Source organism: Phyllobates terribilis, unplaced genomic scaffold (assembly GCF_046119375.1).
Source record: "Phyllobates terribilis strain yellow unplaced genomic scaffold, ASM4611937v1 Scaffold_5__5_contigs__length_657084704, whole genome shotgun sequence".
Taxonomy (NCBI): domain Eukaryota; kingdom Metazoa; phylum Chordata; class Amphibia; order Anura; family Dendrobatidae; genus Phyllobates; species Phyllobates terribilis.
Genome location: NW_027362765.1, coordinates 251,420,338 through 251,438,189, shown reverse-complemented (window position 1 = coordinate 251,438,189; position 17,852 = coordinate 251,420,338). Strand labels below are relative to the sequence as shown.

At 40.3% G+C, this 17,852-nt stretch overlaps 1 protein-coding gene across 2 annotated transcripts in view; it reads left to right on the top strand.

Moving 5' to 3' along the window:
- The window catches only part of HID1 (HID1 domain containing), a 49,121-nt gene extending 32,578 nt beyond the window's left edge, over nt 1-16,543 (top strand). For both annotated transcript variants that reach the window (XM_073684020.1, XM_073684021.1), the window contains exons 7-19: nt 1,841-2,063; nt 2,142-2,198; nt 3,285-3,425; nt 4,250-4,340; nt 4,488-4,639; nt 4,722-4,800; nt 6,153-6,317; nt 6,556-6,783; nt 7,178-7,311; nt 8,659-8,730; nt 11,561-11,652; nt 12,083-12,241; nt 13,889-16,543. In XM_073684020.1, coding sequence (XP_073540121.1) covers nt 1,841-2,063; nt 2,142-2,198; nt 3,285-3,425; nt 4,250-4,340; nt 4,488-4,639; nt 4,722-4,800; nt 6,153-6,317; nt 6,556-6,783; nt 7,178-7,311; nt 8,659-8,730; nt 11,561-11,652; nt 12,083-12,241; nt 13,889-13,952 — 1,657 coding nt within the window. In that variant the 3' untranslated portion in view covers nt 13,953-16,543. The remainder of the gene's footprint in view (nt 1-1,840; nt 2,064-2,141; nt 2,199-3,284; nt 3,426-4,249; nt 4,341-4,487; nt 4,640-4,721; nt 4,801-6,152; nt 6,318-6,555; nt 6,784-7,177; nt 7,312-8,658; nt 8,731-11,560; nt 11,653-12,082; nt 12,242-13,888) is intronic.
- The last annotated feature ends 1,309 nt before the right edge of the window (nt 16,544-17,852 follow it).

The following is a 17,852-nucleotide window of genomic DNA, read 5'->3' as shown; positions in this document are numbered from 1 at the left end:
AGCTGCCCCCATCATGACCCGGGCCCTTCACTCTCGGTAACACTGGTACCCTTTATTCACCACTGTTGGTGCCCTCTGCTGGCTCCTGGGATTACATGGATATGTTGATGGTCGATGGCAGCTTTCAGGAGACTTCCTCTTTTAGGGATGCAAGGATGCCAAATAAGCACTCATTGCAGAATATTGGCCAAAAAAGGAAATTGCGTTTGGATAATGGAAAAGTACCTAAACTATTTTTCTTTTCTGTGCTTTACATCATTCATGTGGTGTGGGCCTACAAACCATAAGTTGTAGTTCCATAACAGAGTACCATAGGTTACAGATAACCACTATTACACCATTGGGTGAGTAGGCAATCTAGAACTTGGCTGCTTAGGTTGGGGAAAACTGTATAATTTCCAAGCTGGCACTGCCAACCTCAGTTGTAAATAGAAGGAGCAGTATTTAGAGAGATGTAAAAGTGGCACCACCACCCTAGACGCATTAAGCAACTACTATAAAATAGTGGACAAACCTTTTAATAGCCCCTGTTGGGGATAATATTGATTTTGCGATTCTGATGAAAATTCAAAGTTGTGCATCTTTTGAAATGACAAATTAATCAAATCAGCGTTCCTTCCAACAAGCGTTTATTTCTTCAGTGACGGAGATACTGATTGGGAAGGAGTTATAGAAGAATAAATATACAGATAGTCAATCAACAATCATAGAGTTGACTACAAAGAAGCCAAGCAAGAAAAATGCAAAGCATTAGCATATGTCCAAAGTATGGTAGATCTGTTACCTGCACCTATCTCCAGATCGGGGGTCCTCCAACTTCTTTCTGGCCTATGCATTAACGGAAAGCGCAAAGGAATAATCAGACTCCTTTTAAAGAATAATTATTTGGTTATGATGTTTGTTAAAGAAGTATCCCATGAAGTTTTTTTATTTTTATTAAATCTGCATATATGTGTATATAGTGTAGTGTCAGTGAGTTAATATACTCACCTTCCGCCACCCTCTCTGGGATCCAGCGCCGTTCTGCTCCTCTTCTTGGTGACCTCATTGCTCTTCAGACTCTCCGGATCACTCTGTGTGAGCCAGAAGTCTCTTTTACAGTGTAAGCCTATGGAGCCTTGTTCTGATACTGCATAAACTTACATTGTAAAAGCCACTTCTGGGGTCGCGCTGAGCGCAGTGTGATCCGGAGACTCTGAAGAGCGGTAACATCAATGAGAAGAGGAGCAGAACGCTGCTGGATACCAGAGAGGGTGGTGGTAGGTGAGTATATTAACACATACAGACAACATTACATGCACTTATTCACAGATTTAATAAAACAATAACTTAATGGGAGGCTTCTTTAATATTCTGAGTTGTAATGTTAATGTAGCAATAATACTATCTGACCAATATGGATGATAACATATCAGGCTGCGCTGCTGTAATGAAGAATCCTTGGGAGCAAGATGAGCTAGTGTTTCCGTGCTGGACTAGCGTCTTTTAGGTGAAAGTAAAACAATTGCGCTTTTGTTCCCCTACCGTTTTTCTACCAATAATATTATCTGCACATGTCGCATACATTCACTATTAATAATAATAATTTTCTATTTATCTAGCGTCAACATACTCCGCAGCACTTTACAATTAATGTTGGCAGTATGTAAAAATACACCTCACCATTATAAATGATGCTACTCTTTAGCGCCAGAGCAATGATGGTTAAGTGTCTCTCGCAGTTCTTGAAAGTGTTTTTTTTTTTTTTTTTTTTAAGAGGGAAATCGGTTAATTTCTTTTTGGCAAATATTTTATGCTTTTTTTTTTTTAATAATTGTTTTGCTTTCTTTCCTCTCTGCAGACATGCACTACCGCTCTTTACATCCCTCCTGAATGTAGTTTGTGCATATGACCCTGTTGGTTATGGGATTCCTTACAACCATTTGCTTTTCTGGGATTCGCGAGAACCATTGGTCGAGGTCTCGGCCCAACTGCTCATTGTCACATTGGACTCGGACCCCACGAATACCTCTAGCCCCAGCATTGATGGGACTACCACTAGCACTGCCATGGACGAGGGTGAAGTATGTAACCTCATTGCGCCATGCTTTTATTTCCTGACTCCTGCTTACATACTAATACTGTTCACTGTTCTCTTAAAGAGCCCAGCACCAGACAATCTATTTGTGAACTATCTGTCACGGATCCACAGAGAGGAGGTAAGAAGGTGTTAGATACTGGATTGGTGTTCATAGTATAGATTTACTTATACATATCTCCCAAGTTCAACTAAAGTTTGCTTAATTTTTGGCTCCTGTAGCCATTGTTCAGTGACTTTACATCAGTTTGTAAAATTTCTATAAAGCGATGTGTGGCCATTTTCCTCATTTTAGATTAGCTAACTCGGGGGTGCACAAACTATCCAGATGCCGCATTTGCCATGCAGTACTATTCTCTGTGGCACCCAACCATCTTTACACATAAAAAGTTTATTTTGGAGCTGCTCACATGTAGTTACCAAGACCTAGGAAAAATGAGTGGCTCACAGCATGGGTGGCAGGGACAAGCAAATGTTAAAGGGTTTCTCCACTTTTATATTGATGACCTATCCCATGAATAGGTCATCAATATCAGATTAATGGGGGATGACGCCCGGCACACCCACTGAACAGCTGTTCTTGGACCCGGTGGCCGCTGAATGTTAGCAGCTGCAGAGCTCCGCCAACTGTGTGGTGGCCACTGCAGGGTACTGCAGATCCAATACTATTCATTCGAATAGTGCACGTTGATGTGCAGCACTCGGCCGCTTCTACTGCACATTTGAAGGAGCTGTGTTGTTAAGCTCTGCAACTGCTAATATCCGACTGCCACTCGCACCGAGAACGATTGATCAGTGGGGGTGCCGGGTGTCAGGTCATCAATATCAGATCGGTGGAGGTCTATCAATAGTAGTGGAGAACCCCTTTTAGTAGTTCACTGTATGGCTATATTTGGAGAATAGGGGTCCCTTGACCCCCATGTTTGACACTCTAGAAATGAGTAGAGGAGGTGGAGAGAATTGCATGCATTTTGTGCTTTTCTTTGGATTTAAAAAAAAAAAAAAAAAAAAAAGAGATGATCCACATTCTCCTGATTGGTGCCATCCTGGAAAAATGTGAGTGTAATGCCTTATTGAATATTACTGTGGCCCTTGTAATCAGTTTAACAATTTGGCCCTCAAACCAGGAAAATTATGCACCCTAACTTGTTATAGCTTTCATCTTTTTTAATGGATATTGACTCACACCCTTATTATTAACTCTTAGGACTTCCAGTTCATCTTGAAGGGGCTTGCCCGTCTGCTCCTTAATCCACTCACTCAGACGTATCTACCAAACTCTACCAAGAAAATCCAATTCCACCAGGAGCTGCTGGTTCTCTTTTGGAAACTGTGTGACTTTAACAAGGTCAGGATTTATTCTTAGTGTCTTTAGATTCAGTCCTTGACTGTAGTTAGTGAGTTTAGAACCAGGCCATTTTGCCCCTCTCTGACCAGGCACATTTTGCCCCTCTCTGACCAGGCACATTTGGTGGTCTTAACGGCTCCCATAAAATGTTCTTGTTTTGGATCTTAAATTAGTTTCAATTTTTTTTTATTAGTCAGATGTCTTGTTTTGATGGGGGCCATGCTAAGAAGAGCAATTTGGACTTGCAGTTGTTTTCTTTCTTAGGTTTAATTTAGTTTCTCTTGCTTTTTTTAATTTTTTAAATTATGTAATTTATTTCACACATTATGCCCCCATATAGTTGTAAAAGACCTTTTGGGGGGAATTTCAACGGATAAATACAGGGAGAATCAGCACTATAAAAATGTAACTGTGGCTGTCATAGTAGTCCCAGTTACAGGGCAAATTCAGTCTCCTGTTGGCAATGCAGAGCTGGGTCTGCTGTAATCTAGCAGCTCCTGCTTCCTCTTAGCACCTCACATGACCACTGAGTCTGGAGGAGAAAGCACTGTAAGTTCTTCCTGTACTGTATAAACAGCACTCATTCAGTGCTGTGCATACAGTGATCAGGATGGAAGCAATGGCAATAAACCATCTCTGCCTTCTCTATGGGGAGTCCAGCTGTGTCTCGTGCAGCTGCTCTACCATGCAGTGACCTTTTAGAACATCACCCGGACAGTTTGAGTGATCCGGAAGTAGAGCATAAACACGTGGAGCACGGGCTGCTGTGTCCAATGGATTGGGTGCTTGGCCTCTCACTGTTACCATCTCTCTGACCTCCACAGAAGTTCCTGTTCTTTGTTCTTAAGAGCAGCGATGTCCTGGATGTTCTGGTTCCCATTCTATACTTCTTGAACGATGCCAGAGCGGACCAGTGTGAGTCTGCACTCTTGTCCTTTCCTTCTTCACCTCCGTTTTCATCTTCTTCACTAATCTCTTCACTTCATGTTTTTGTGATCATTTCTGTCACATATAGGCCACATATAAAGTCGTTCCCTCTGTTCACTACGTTTCTTTTTACAGCTCGTGTTGGGCTTATGCACATTGGGGTTTTCATTCTTTTGCTGCTAAGTGGTGAGAGGAATTTTGGAGTTCGCCTCAACAAACCCTACTCTGTGAGAGTCCCGATGGATATCCCAGTGTTCACAGGAACGCATGCAGACCTGCTTATTGTGGTATGTGTGCAATTTGTTATAAAGGATGCAGTGGCTGACTTTATATTCTACTTTCACAGTGGTACTTCTTTTTTCTGCGCAGGTTTTTCACAAGATCATCACCAGTGGACACCAGCGTTTACAACCTTTGTATGACTGCCTGCTGACCATCGTAGTGAATGGTACAATGATGGAAGGGGCACACTAAAAGTAGATTTTATGGTGGTGTTTTTATTCCGATTTTCCTCTGTACATATAGCTGCCTATACCAAAAAAAGACAGTTATATGGTTGCCAAGGCAACCTAAAACCATTCCCTATATCTGCACTAAAGGGATATTTTCAAGTTTGGAAGTTAAGGGATAACTTCCTGATTGCTTGGAGTCTGGCTACTGAGAATTGGGTGTCTGAAGAGCCCAGCTTGAATGGAGTTGTGGTTTATCATGCACACCGCCGCTCCATTAATGGTTATGGGACCACCAGAGATAACTGAGCACAGCACTCGGCTGGTCTTCAGCATTCCATAAGAATGAATGGAGTGGCAGTAGACGTGATCGACCTCCGCTCCATTCACACTAGGTCGGATCCCCAGCAATCGGTAAGTTATCCTCTATACATTATTGAATAAAGGAGAACTTCCAACCTTGAGAATATTCCTTTAAATATATGTTGCCTACTTTGATGTTCATTTCCGTCCATCCTACATATTAATTTGGATGACAGACAATTCTAAGCATTCTGATCTCTGTGGGAAACAATTTTCTCATTTATCAATTTATTTCTCATTACTTCCGCTAACAGCAGACATAGGAGAATTTTCTGGCAATAAATCAGCCAACAAAATTACTGGCCACCAGCATAAGGGGAGGACTTAAAATGTGAATGCAATATGCAACTATATGGTGGCAGGAACAAACATAGAGGTGTTCCTGTACTCCAAACCCTCTGAAATCATATGAAATGCATAAATTATTTCTTTGATCTTTAGACAGAGCTTATTGCACATTAATTTAATTTATAATTTTAAGGGACCCCACAACACAACACAGCAGAACTGTCAATGCTTGTTTGGAAAAATTCCACATAATTGTGGGAGATTTTCCTGTTTTGGTCACCAATGCGCTTTACACAGAGATATGTTTTCTCTTGTCCACTAGGTGGCACTTGGGACCAGCTTTTTGCTGTAATATAATCTGTGAGCCCTCCATAGGCATAATACTAGTACAATCCACCTAAGCCTAGTTCTGTAGACCCACACCTTACAGAAGCCACAGGGTAGTTATTTTTGTAATTCCCACGTTCTCTTCTACATTTGGCCTGTTCTATGTGGCTGTCGCTAGACACGCTGGCTTGCCCAAAAGATTTCAGCTCACCCTCTCTTAATGTGTTTGATACATAAAGGACTTGGTTCCAGAATCATCTTTTTTTTTCTATAAAACCAGAATCTCTCAGGTCTATAGAAGTTCTTCCTTCATCTGTTTGCCATGCTCACCTTTGTAAGGTTTTATTTATCCTTGCTCTTTTTCATTGCACAGTATCCCCGTATTTAAAGTCCCTTTCCATGGTAGCATCCAACAAGCTGCTACATCTGCTGGAAGCTTTCTCCAGTCCTTGGTTCCTCTTCTCCTCTCCACAGAATCATCATCTCGTTTTCTTCCTGCTTGAAGTTTTCAATAATATTATCCAGTATCAGTTTGATGGTGAGTTTCACTTATTTGTCTTTGTTTGTACCTTTTTTCATGCGATTTTATGTGGAAAGACAATATTGTGGGCTCTGGACCTCCACCATTTGCTAGAAACAAGCGGCCCTTTTCATTTTAACAATTCATAGGGGTCCTGGGGAAACAGTTTCCCATTTGTGTTCTGTTCTTTTGCATTTATGTCTCTTTATATTTCATTTATTTATCTCAAACCCTGGTCCTTTTTATCTCTTTACAGGTAACTCTAGCCTAGTTTATGCCATCATCCGGAAGCGCAATGTATTTCACCAGTTAGCAAATCTCCCATCAGACACTCCATCCATCCAACGTGCCCTTCAGAGGAAAAAGAAAACTGCTGAACCCCTATCACGCACCAATTCTCAAGATGGAGTATCTATGGAAGGCTCCCGTCCTGCTGCCCCAGCAGAACCTGGCACCCTAAAGACCAGTCTAATAGCCACACCTGGTAAGTTGGCATTATGGTTACTCATGTATAGGATGTTAGGTCTCCCCCACTCATGTCCCTGCTCGTTAATCCTCTGTGTGCTCCAGTTGGACAGCCACTTTCTGAATGCCCTGTAGGGTATAAAGACATTTAAACCTGGGGGGAATCGTCCACTCTTGTAAACTCACCATGCACATGTATTACATAGTTGTCCAGTGATGTGTTATGACACTGAGCTCCCACGGTCATTATTGACAATCACTTGAGTTAGTAAAGTCAGACCAGTGCGATCAATTTGGTCGATGGGGCTGCTACAGGCTAAGCACTTGTATACATACAATAACTTTTTTTATGTTTGATCTTGTACTATAAAGTGTCGGTTAATATGAATTGATTAATTAATTCACCCCAACAGGTATAGAGAAGCTGACTGAGAAATCCCAAGTGTCAGAAGATGGGACCCTACGAGCTGTTGATCCTGAAGTCCCTTCATCCCCCGGCGAGAGCAACCCGCCCCGTCCATTGAGCGACACCGAGTCTCAGACTGGGGTGTGTGAATTTAACATGTCCCCTTATTTTTCTACATTCTTTGATATAAGTTTTACATTATGATAATTATTCAGCGGGTATTGTTGTGTAGATTAATTATCACACAGGGGTATAGCTGTGGGAAGGATGGCAGATTGGGGTTGGTTGGGCTCTTACCCAGGGTGCAGTAAGGTAGAGATGTGGATTGGATGGGTTGTTACCGACATCTGGTGAGAATTTCATGTCCATAACACCTTTAGGAACATATTTACTTAGAAAATTGGTGACATGTTCAATACTTATTTCACCTGCTGTGTGTGTACATATAATTTATAATTGTTTTCGATATAGCATTACTATACTGTATATGTGATTGTTATAGTGGTATTATGAATTTGTGTGGCATTGCATATTTGCGTGGTATGTCCGCAATGTTACATTTTATAGAGAAGGGAAAAATTTAATTGAAGGGACCGTCCACCCTGGGACTGAAAATGTATAATATATTTCACATGTATAGTCAACCTACTTGGTGCCCTTTGTTTGCCTCCCGCTGCCTCCTTTGCTCGGCTTGTCATTCCTTTCCTCCTGCTTCCAAGATGTCTGCCACAATGGTATTGGGAAATCTAAACCATGCCTTACCTGCTTTTCCTATGCTGTGGGATCAGAAAGACAGGTGGAGGTATGATTAAGGCCACGGCCCCACTATCAGTATTTAGTCAGTATTTTTTCTCAGGAGTGGGAGACAAAACCAGGAGTGGGTGATAAATGCAGAATTGGTGACTTGTTTCTGTTATACCTTTTCACTGATTGTTCCTCACCTGGTTTTGGCTCCCACTCCTGAGAAAAAATACTGACGAATATTGATAGTGGGGCCGTGGCCTTAGACGTGCCATTGCACTATAGTGGCCATCTTGGTATGAGGAGATGCGGAGCACTGATCTGAGCACAGGAGGAAGCTGGAGGCGAACGACTGGCACCAGGCAGGGTTGCAATACTTGTGAAATGTATAGTTAGTTTTCAGTCCCATGGTGGAGGGTCACTTTTAAGTTCCATAATCAAGATTGTAGAAGAGGATTTCCAAACTTAAAATTGTTAATGAGGGTGCAAAAGTTCAGAAAACAGGACCCCAAATCTCTAAGTAGTAATTTAATTCTAAAGAAATAGAAGCAGCAATCCAAGGGATCCAAAGGGGAAACTCCAAGCTTTAGTGAGACGGTGTTACAGTAATGTTTCAGCCTCCTTATGGAGCCATATGAAGCTTATGTATAGATGCTGAATAGAGAAGGGGTCGCCACACTGAGTCTTTGCCCCGGTATTTGGTTCTGATATGTGACTTTGTCTCTGTGATTTTGTTGCGCCCTATAGGATGCTGCACAAGGCCGGCAGAGCAGACGTCACTCCAGCACCTCTTCTCATTGGAACCCTTCTACAGACTGGGTGAGTCAAGATGGGGAGGAAGCACACGAGTAAATGTTAGGGGCATTAAAAGGGTTATCCCACAAATTGAAAAAAAAATCTCTGGAGATGTGCACATAATTACTTTAACCATATCATTGAAAAAAATCACTGTAATTTTCACACCTATTTACTTACTGCTTTGCAATTTTTGTCTGTTCTCTTTCTTTGGGTGGGCAGCATGTTCTATCTCTCTTACTTATTTCATCCCTACTCGTCTACTTCATGTGTGGTAAATCTCCTCCATTACCATACAGTATCAGCCACCTCACTGGCAGATCATTACGCAGCATGAAGGGAAGGGAGAAAGCAAGGAAACTACTGAGCATGTGCGTCCACCATTGAAGGTGGACATATACTCCCGCCACAGAAGAAACATTAGGAGGCAATGCTGCAGATTTCACATGTTCACAAAACAGCATACTATTTATAATTGCTGTGGTCACAATCTCTGTTCAGTTTTGAACAAAACTTTTTTCGAGACAACACCTTTAAGTCACTAAAATAATATAATGCAGACATTACTAATAAAAGGTTACAACTACTGAGTCTTTTCTCAGAGGTTTGTACAAAAACTTTTCTGTTTGTATTTCTGAGCGTACAGTAAAACCTTGTCACTAAGAGGGGGTCTAGTGAGAGTGGGCCTAGAAGCAAATGGTTTCTGCTGCCTCTCTTCATACAGTCATTGAGTTAAATGATAAAATACTGTTTACCTGCAGCTGCCACTAGAGGGAGCTCACTGCATGCTGATCTGTGTGCCAATGAATTTGATGCGAACTGTGAATCTTTGTGCAGTGAGCTCCTTTTAGTGACAGATGCAGACATCAAGAATTGTATATTTTTAATTAACCGCTTTACAAAAGAAAACAGGAATGTTAGAGCGCTATACACCAAGCACTGACACCCCTCTCCTCTAGCATCCCAAACTGCAAAAACCTTGAAGTCTCTGCAAAAGGAAGCCGTTTTTTTGCATTTGGTTGAAAGAACTTAAAGGGATTGTCTGTTCGTTGCCAGAGATGCTTGCTTTCCTTAAAAATAATAAGCCACTCCAGTGGCATCTCTACTCTGCTCACCACTGATCTTTGTTAACATGGCAGCAGCGATGATGCATGGGTAGACAATACAAGACCACTGAGTTCAGTGATTGGCTACAGCGGTAACTTGGTGTAGATATGATGGCACCGCTACAACCATGTCACCAAAGCCTAACGGTGAGCTGCGGATAGGTGACCCTGGATTGGTCAAACCGCCATCTCTTCCTCTGAGACTGGGAACTTTGAACCAATCGATTTTGGTAACGGTATAGTTTTCGGAGGTCCAACTTGCACCTACCGCTTTTCTTGACCTGTGCAATATGAAGAAGGTGTGCTGTAGTTGTTACTTAGTTAGAAGTTGGTAAGGCCGTTATTCCCCATCTTCTAGATTTTACAGCTATGTTAAAAGTGAACACTAAGGTCCCAGCCTTTATACATCACTTATGAAGACAGGTATATGACAATGCTGCGGTGATAAATAACAGCACGTTGTGTACTTCGCAGCAAAGCTCATCACGTGACTGCTGGACTTTGCTCAATGCATCCCAAAATAACCAAAGGGGAAGTGTTACAAATGTATCACCTTTGACAGACTTGAAAATATGAAAGACAATCTCATCAGTGCAATCTGTGATGATTAGGCTCTGCTTACCTGCCATTTTGGCCTTTCATTGGGTACATTTCACATACACCTTTTTCTTGTCGGCCTCTGCATGAATAGGGTGGTCTACTTTGTTATTCAGTAGAATAAGGGACCCTATGGATATGTTCAATGTATGTACACAGAAAGCTGCCAATCAGTTGTGTTATCGGGGTTATACAGAGCTCAGCATTCAGAGATCTGCTAGATCTGCAGCAGAGAAAACAGTGGTTTATCAAAATTGCTGGAATCGGGGTCTCTTTCACTATATATTTAACTATATTATGCTGCACTTAGATGGGGTAGCAAAAAATTGATTACCTTTAATGCACCCTGCTAAATGAAACTGGTATATACAAAATACACTTGCGCCATTCTTTCTATAGTTTCTTCATAGTAATTTGTTGTACTTATAAAGTACAGTATTTCTGTGTGATCACTTTTTTTTCCTTATCTGTTCATGACTCCAATCAATTTCACAATTGACGCACTGGTTGCTATACATGCATAATTAAGTGACTAAGGCTATGTTCACACATGTTAGGTTTTTCAGGGTCACAACTCTGCAGCAAAACCTAATCTCTGGCAGGAAATCAGCTGCATCAAAAACGCAGGTTTTGCTGCGTTTTTTTGATGAGTTTTTTTCACTGACCTTCTGTCTCTATTTATGCATGTACATAAAGTTCTGTGAAAAAAAGAACCCCATTCTATTTTGCCATAAAAAACGCTGATGCAAATTTTGGTGCGTTTTTTTCAGCATTTTTTTTCACCACCCATTACTTCTTATGGGTGAAAAAACACTGAAAGAAGTGACATGCTCTATTTTCCAAAAAACCCAACCAAAGCACAAAATACACAACAACAAAAAAAAACCATGGTGTGTGAACAGATAATTCTGGTTTCTCATACACTTTGCTGGTACTTAAAAACGCAGCTGAAAATTAGCATAAAAATCTGCAGCAAAAAACACTGAAAAACCCAACATGTGTGAACATAACTTGAGAGTAATTGTTGTATTAACGCCGTAACAACCAAAAAACGATTTATGAAACCAAATTTTTTTAATTAGATTTTTAATCTGAAGGTCTCTGTGATTATGTGTAATGTTAATGTATCGCATTTTTTTTACCATTCACAGGTTTTGTCTTGGAAAGTGAAGCTGCCCCTGCAGACAATCATGAGGCTGTTACAGGTCTTGGTTCCACAAGTAGAGAAGATCTGCATTGACAAGTAAGAGGTCAAAGAGCTTGGTGGTGATGACAGATTAGTGATGTATAGTGTTGGGAGAGGGTTTTGAAATGTATGTACAAGCTTGATCTTATTTATTTCCTGCATAAATGAGAAGTCAGCTACAGTTGTACCCTGCTGTTGACAGATTTCTGCTTTTTATTTTCTTCTGGCATAAATGAAAGGGAAGCTGCACGCTTTGAGCTTAGTGGGTTTTCCCCATAAAGCATTTTTCTTTCTCTTTTCTCCCCTTGTATCAATGCTCTAGTTTGATGTGCCTGTGTCTCCACCATGTAATAGTTTTATTTGTGTGTTTTGTGACAAAGGCTCCTCTTTTGATAGTGAAGAAATCCATTTAGTTGAATGTTTGGACGCTATGTGCAATTTGTTGTGTTAGACATTTAATGTGGTATAATCATTTTATGTTTTGTAGGGGGCTAACTGACGAGTCTGAAATTTTGAAGTTTCTACAGCATGGGACACTTGTGGGGTTACTACCTGTGCCTCACCCCATTCTGATTCGCAAATATCAGGCCAATGCTGGAACTGCTATGTGGTTTCGTACATACATGTGGGGCGTCATCTACTTGAGGTGAGAATATCATACCAAAGAAATAGAAATCTGGCAGTGAATATGCAGGTAGTAGTGTAATTTTAAAGGGATGTACTTTAATAATGTGTGAAAATGGGCTAAGCTTGGTTTTGTGTTTTATGTAAGCTCTTCTGTTCAGTGCTGTTCTAATGTGAAGGGTGTAGACTTCAGATTTTGGAGCATAGAGGATGTACTGGTTTATGATTGGTTTAAAGGGATTTTTCAGGACTACAACTTGGGCTCTCCTGGTCACCTACTCCAGTTAGAGAACTGCTTGAGTGGGCACCGATCCTAAAGATAGGCCAATAATTATATAGTACCAGAGCAATCTTTCATCCTCCTCCTACTTCCCTTCCCCTGTAAGTCTTTACTTTAATAGTACGGTGTTGCACAGCTCAATCCGCCATTAAAGGTTTGGCTGACAGCGTGAGCCCAACTTCACCCGAGGTGACAGTGAGCTGAATTGATCAGGAAGAAGCCTCTCTTCTGCTTGGCCATTGCCATGAAAACCAGTGAGGTCACCATGGCGTCATGTGCTTCCCATTGTGACAAGGAATAAATGTTATGAGCAAGATTAGATCCAGCTCACGATGAGAGACATCTTGGAGGTGTTCGGAAGCCCGGAAACGCCACGTCAAGTCGTGGAACAATATTAAAATGAAGATAATCCAGCACAACTAACCATGAATAGGCTTTTATTCACAAAACGTGCATAATAGTTTCCACCAGTACAGCCAGAAGAAATGCAACTAAGGGTGGGCTGTCACCCAAAACGCATTGATGTCGCATTTCTTTTAGCTGTACTGCTGATCTTGTCCTCTACTATGCACGTTGTGTGAATAAAAGCCTATTCACGGTTCGTTGAGCTGGATTATCTTCATTTTATAAATGTTTGGAGGACAAGATCTGTGTTTTTCCTGATGGTTAAAAAGCTAAAAATACCTACAACATATGAAAAATTAAATGTAAAAATAAAAGGAAAAAAAAAATTAAAATAAAAATCCTTAAAATGGCAAAAACAAATAATAAAAACACAAAACTAAAGTGCATCCTCTTAACCCCCAAACATGGACACAAGTTATATGTACATCTGTCACCCTTGCAATAATGAGTCCATATCATGCAAAATATGTGACCTCAAATTCACATAAATGAGTCACTCATGATTTTTTCTGTCTCTACTGCCTTCGCTTTATCTGACAATTATGAATGTTTTTACACAGGTATTTTGTCGAACGTCACTACCTTCAGCCTGTATATTGCATTTGTTAGGTGCAAACTAGAAAATCTATTCGGACCTTTTATAGGCCAGTATGATATATTTCTTTAATATCACTTTAAATGGTTGGAGTTGGAGGAATATATTGTACTTTTGGGTTAAAGAAATGACATCAAATAACAAACAGGAAATAATTTTTTTTTTTTCCTGTATAAAACGAAATTAATTAAAGAATTGATATGCTGGTGTCATTTTGGTACCACATAACAGCCAAGACACAAAAAAGACTATTTGGGTAAAGTATAATGCAGAATGAGATATTGCCCTTTCAAATATATAATTTTAATAAGTGGAATTTTGCTGTGGGTGTTCTGACATCTGAAAGGGTTAATATGTGTGCATTGAACAACTCTGGTTCTCTTTTGCAGGAACATGGATCCTCCTATCTGGTATGACACTGACGTGAAGTTGTTTGAGATCCAGAGGGTTTAGACATTAACCATCGAAGATTAACTGCTAAGTACCTGCCGTACATGAAGTCATCACGTCTTGTGATAGGATGCCCCCTCCCAGGCGCTCAAGTGTTTGCACAAGTTATCGACTACTTAATTCCACACCACTATCTGCTTCATGGAAAGACAGCATATCATCTCATACCATATGTACTACTGATAAGCTTTTGTTACTTTTATATTTTTGTTTTACATATTGATTTAGTTTGTAGTTGAGAACTTTACAGCTGCTTTTGAATTATGATTCCTGGTGTCTAATGCCGGCATCATGATGGGCCACATGTCACCTGAGCCAGGTTTACACTATGTTCTCGCTATGTCTGTATGGTTTGCCCACATTGTCCTCTCTTTGGGTGGGTGTTGAGCCTATGTTAAAGGGCAATTCCTTCTGTTAGAAATACGTGCCACACAATGGGTCAGATTGGAGTGTGAATATTACCTGGGCAAGATGATGGTTGGCCTTAGAGGATGTCCATTATTAGCCAATTGTTCCCATTTATATATACACATGCTCTGGTGGCTTTCTACATACATTACGTTTTGTACGGAGTTACAGCCTGGAATATAGGGAGCGATTTATCAAAGTGTTTTCACCAGAAAACTGATGTAAAACACTTTGAGAAGTCACGAATGTTTTGCATAACACGGGGTTGTGCAGAAAACTGCGACTGTTGGCTCTTTCATGTTCCGCTAAAATGGATGGAGCTCGAGTGGAGCCAGCACAGGAACATGGCTAAGCCCGCTAGTCAGATTCAGCAAAACTGGAGTAGCATTTCAGGCGAGGCGCACGCCACTTAATGAACACGGCGCATCATACTCCAGTGAGCCCTTCGTGAAGACTGATGGGCGCAATGCTTGTCTTAATGAACTGTCTACTGCTGCATTCACAATTTTGCTGGTTGCCATTGGACATTGTCATCATGCACATGGACAGATATAGCCCATGTTGCTCAGCTGTGTTCCTATAGTATAGCAGCCCACATAGGGGAACATGTTATAAGACTGACATTTCATTAGAGAACAACAAAGTCAAATACGCCAAATATTAAGAGGCTGCACACCTCCTAATAAATTTGGCATTTGCCACCAGAAGTCAAAATCTGCCCCTGCTTTGAAGAATGTAGATAATTTACACAAATTTCCAGTATAAATTATAGCATATTTTCCAGACCAATGGTGATTCTATCCCTTGTGCCTAATCCTGACCACTTCTCTTGTCATTTATACAGGATTGAGAAAAGTGAAAGGTTACAAATCTTAGTGCCAATATGGAGTCCACCAACGTTTTCAACTTTTGACACCAGAAACTGGTGTAAATGGTTAAATAAATTCCCTCCTACAACATATTATTGTACAGTGCCAATGTAATGAGTGCACTTCCCATAATGTAAATCACTAGAGAAAGCTCTGATATCTACAAAGATTGCTGGGAGATTTCAGCTCTGAACCCTGCAAAAAATTGTAAATGCAGCTCTGGGCTATAAAATGGACCGTGATTCCCAATCTATAAAAAGATAAGTAATCAAATGTGCTTAACTTTTTCTGTAGATTATTCTGCATGTAGAAAGATGAATATAAATTCTAGAGAGAGAGAACCAGTGACTTATGCCAAAAGCTGGTTCCTTTCACCTCCCTCCAGTGATGTTTGAAGATGAAACCTCTTGGTCTGATATTTCTCAACCAGGAAAATGATATTTAAGACTATTACCTTTTAAAATAGACCCTACTGCCATAGCAAAACATGGCTGCTTGTACATGACGCCATGTATAACAATGATGAAGGAGGAATTGCTCTTTACACCCCTTGTTGAATAGCACTACATCTCCTGTATGTGAAATCAGATATAATCTATTAAATTATATTAATAAATTGATCTATAAATATTAATTGTCTGTGTCTGCATAAAAACAAGTCAAAGATTGCAGTGCTCTAATTTCACTGCTCTATAAACCCATTACCCTGATATTGACATGTTTGTATAGCTGCTGTGCATATGTACTCCTATACTACTTCATGCACACTTGGACGGCTGGACTTACATACCAGTCATACAGATATCTCTCAGTTTTAATAAGTACTTGCATACAAAATTAAATTAAAGCACCTTTATTTTAGAACTCCGTTCCTCCTGGATATGTATAAAAACATTGCCAAAATTTCAATGGGAATACAGTGTAGGAAATATTGTGCAGCTTTTATGGGGTTAAGCATTAGAACTAGTTTAGACACATGCATCCACCTCCACTTCATTATCTGATATCTACTTAATGAATCTTCCCACGGGAGCCCAGATCTTCCTATAATACACTGAAAGCAAAAGTGTTCTCTAACAAAACTCAGTTTGTTCAGATACCAAATGATAAAATCTTTAGTACTGAACAAGTGGTCAACTCTTGAGTAGGGAAGCGCCTACAAACATTTTAGAAATTCACAGAGAAGAACATGGAGGGGGTATAGGTCCCCACTTGTACATCAAGAGATTGCGCCTCTACAGGGTACTCTATTGCCCACATTTATTTAAAAAAAAAAAAAAAAAAAAGGCATAATTTGTGCCAAATTTTTAATACACCTACTTAAGCTCCATATTTATCAAATGTTATACCTTAATAATAAATATGGTGCAAATCCCACCAGTGCAGGTTTTTAAGCACGGTAGTACAATTTCAAACGTTAGAACAATGTGTTACAAGTTATAGGGTTTTTCCCACCAACAAAGTTGATTTTAACCAATAGATCTTGGAATAAAAATAATTTCCACAATTGGATGTGCTGAAAAAAAAATGTTCCTGTGCTGAGATAATCTTAGCAAGCAAAGCAAAAGACGAAGAGACGAAGAAAAGAGTACACAGACATTACAGCACCGAATCACAGCTTATTCTTTTTGTGAGGTAAAACATTTCACTCCCTGTTTTTTAACCATTATTTTACTTCAAAGAAAGAATCAGCTGTGATCCCCTGCTGTAATGTCTGTATACTCATTTGCTCCCTCCCCTGCTCAGGAGATGTGGTATGATCAGACCATGTCCCTGCACAGTCAGACACAGCCATTACACAGTACACAGCAGGGGCACATTTATAAGATTATCTCTGCACAGGAACATTTTATTTAAACATCGAATTGTGGAAGTTATTTTTATTCCAAGATCTAGTGATTAAAATTAACTTTATTCATGGGAAAACCCCTTTAATGCAAATCGGAACTTTTTATGCAAGTTATAAATTGGTTGCAACCACTATGACCTGTCTAAGATATACAACTTTTTTTTTGTAGAAATGAAAATATAAACATGTCCTACTTTAATCCATAAAGCTTTTTTACCCTCTTTTCTTATAATTTTTCAGTTTTGATGTAGGTACTATCATAAAACAATAAGTTTGGCTTAGGCATTTACAACAGTGAGATGTTGCAGTTTGCACATAAATCTTAACGCAATGATAAATGTGCTCTTATGTGTTCCTGAGGGTTTTTAATATTTAAATAGAAGTCCTAATTTCAAGTGAATTAAATAATAAGTTTATATGTTATAAACGAGATCTCCATCTGCGCATGCGCTGCCTCCAGATGCCATTTTCCTGGGGACCGCCACATTGAAACCATGTATGTGCGGGGGCTCCAGGCTTTCGCAAAATGTTGGCAGAGCCCCCGCACTGCTGAACACCCCCTTCTACCAGCCTGGGATGAGATTCGCAACATCAGCATCGAGCACCAGCCTGGGCTCGCAGCATAGTCCGGCAGTGTCGTTCCTCCGAACACGCCCGGCCCAGGGCCCGTAGTAACGCCTGACTCCTGCCGCCGCCGCCTCCCCCTAGTGTGTGTGTGTGTGTGTATATCACATACATGCATACATACACAGTCATGGCTGAAAGTTTTGACCACCT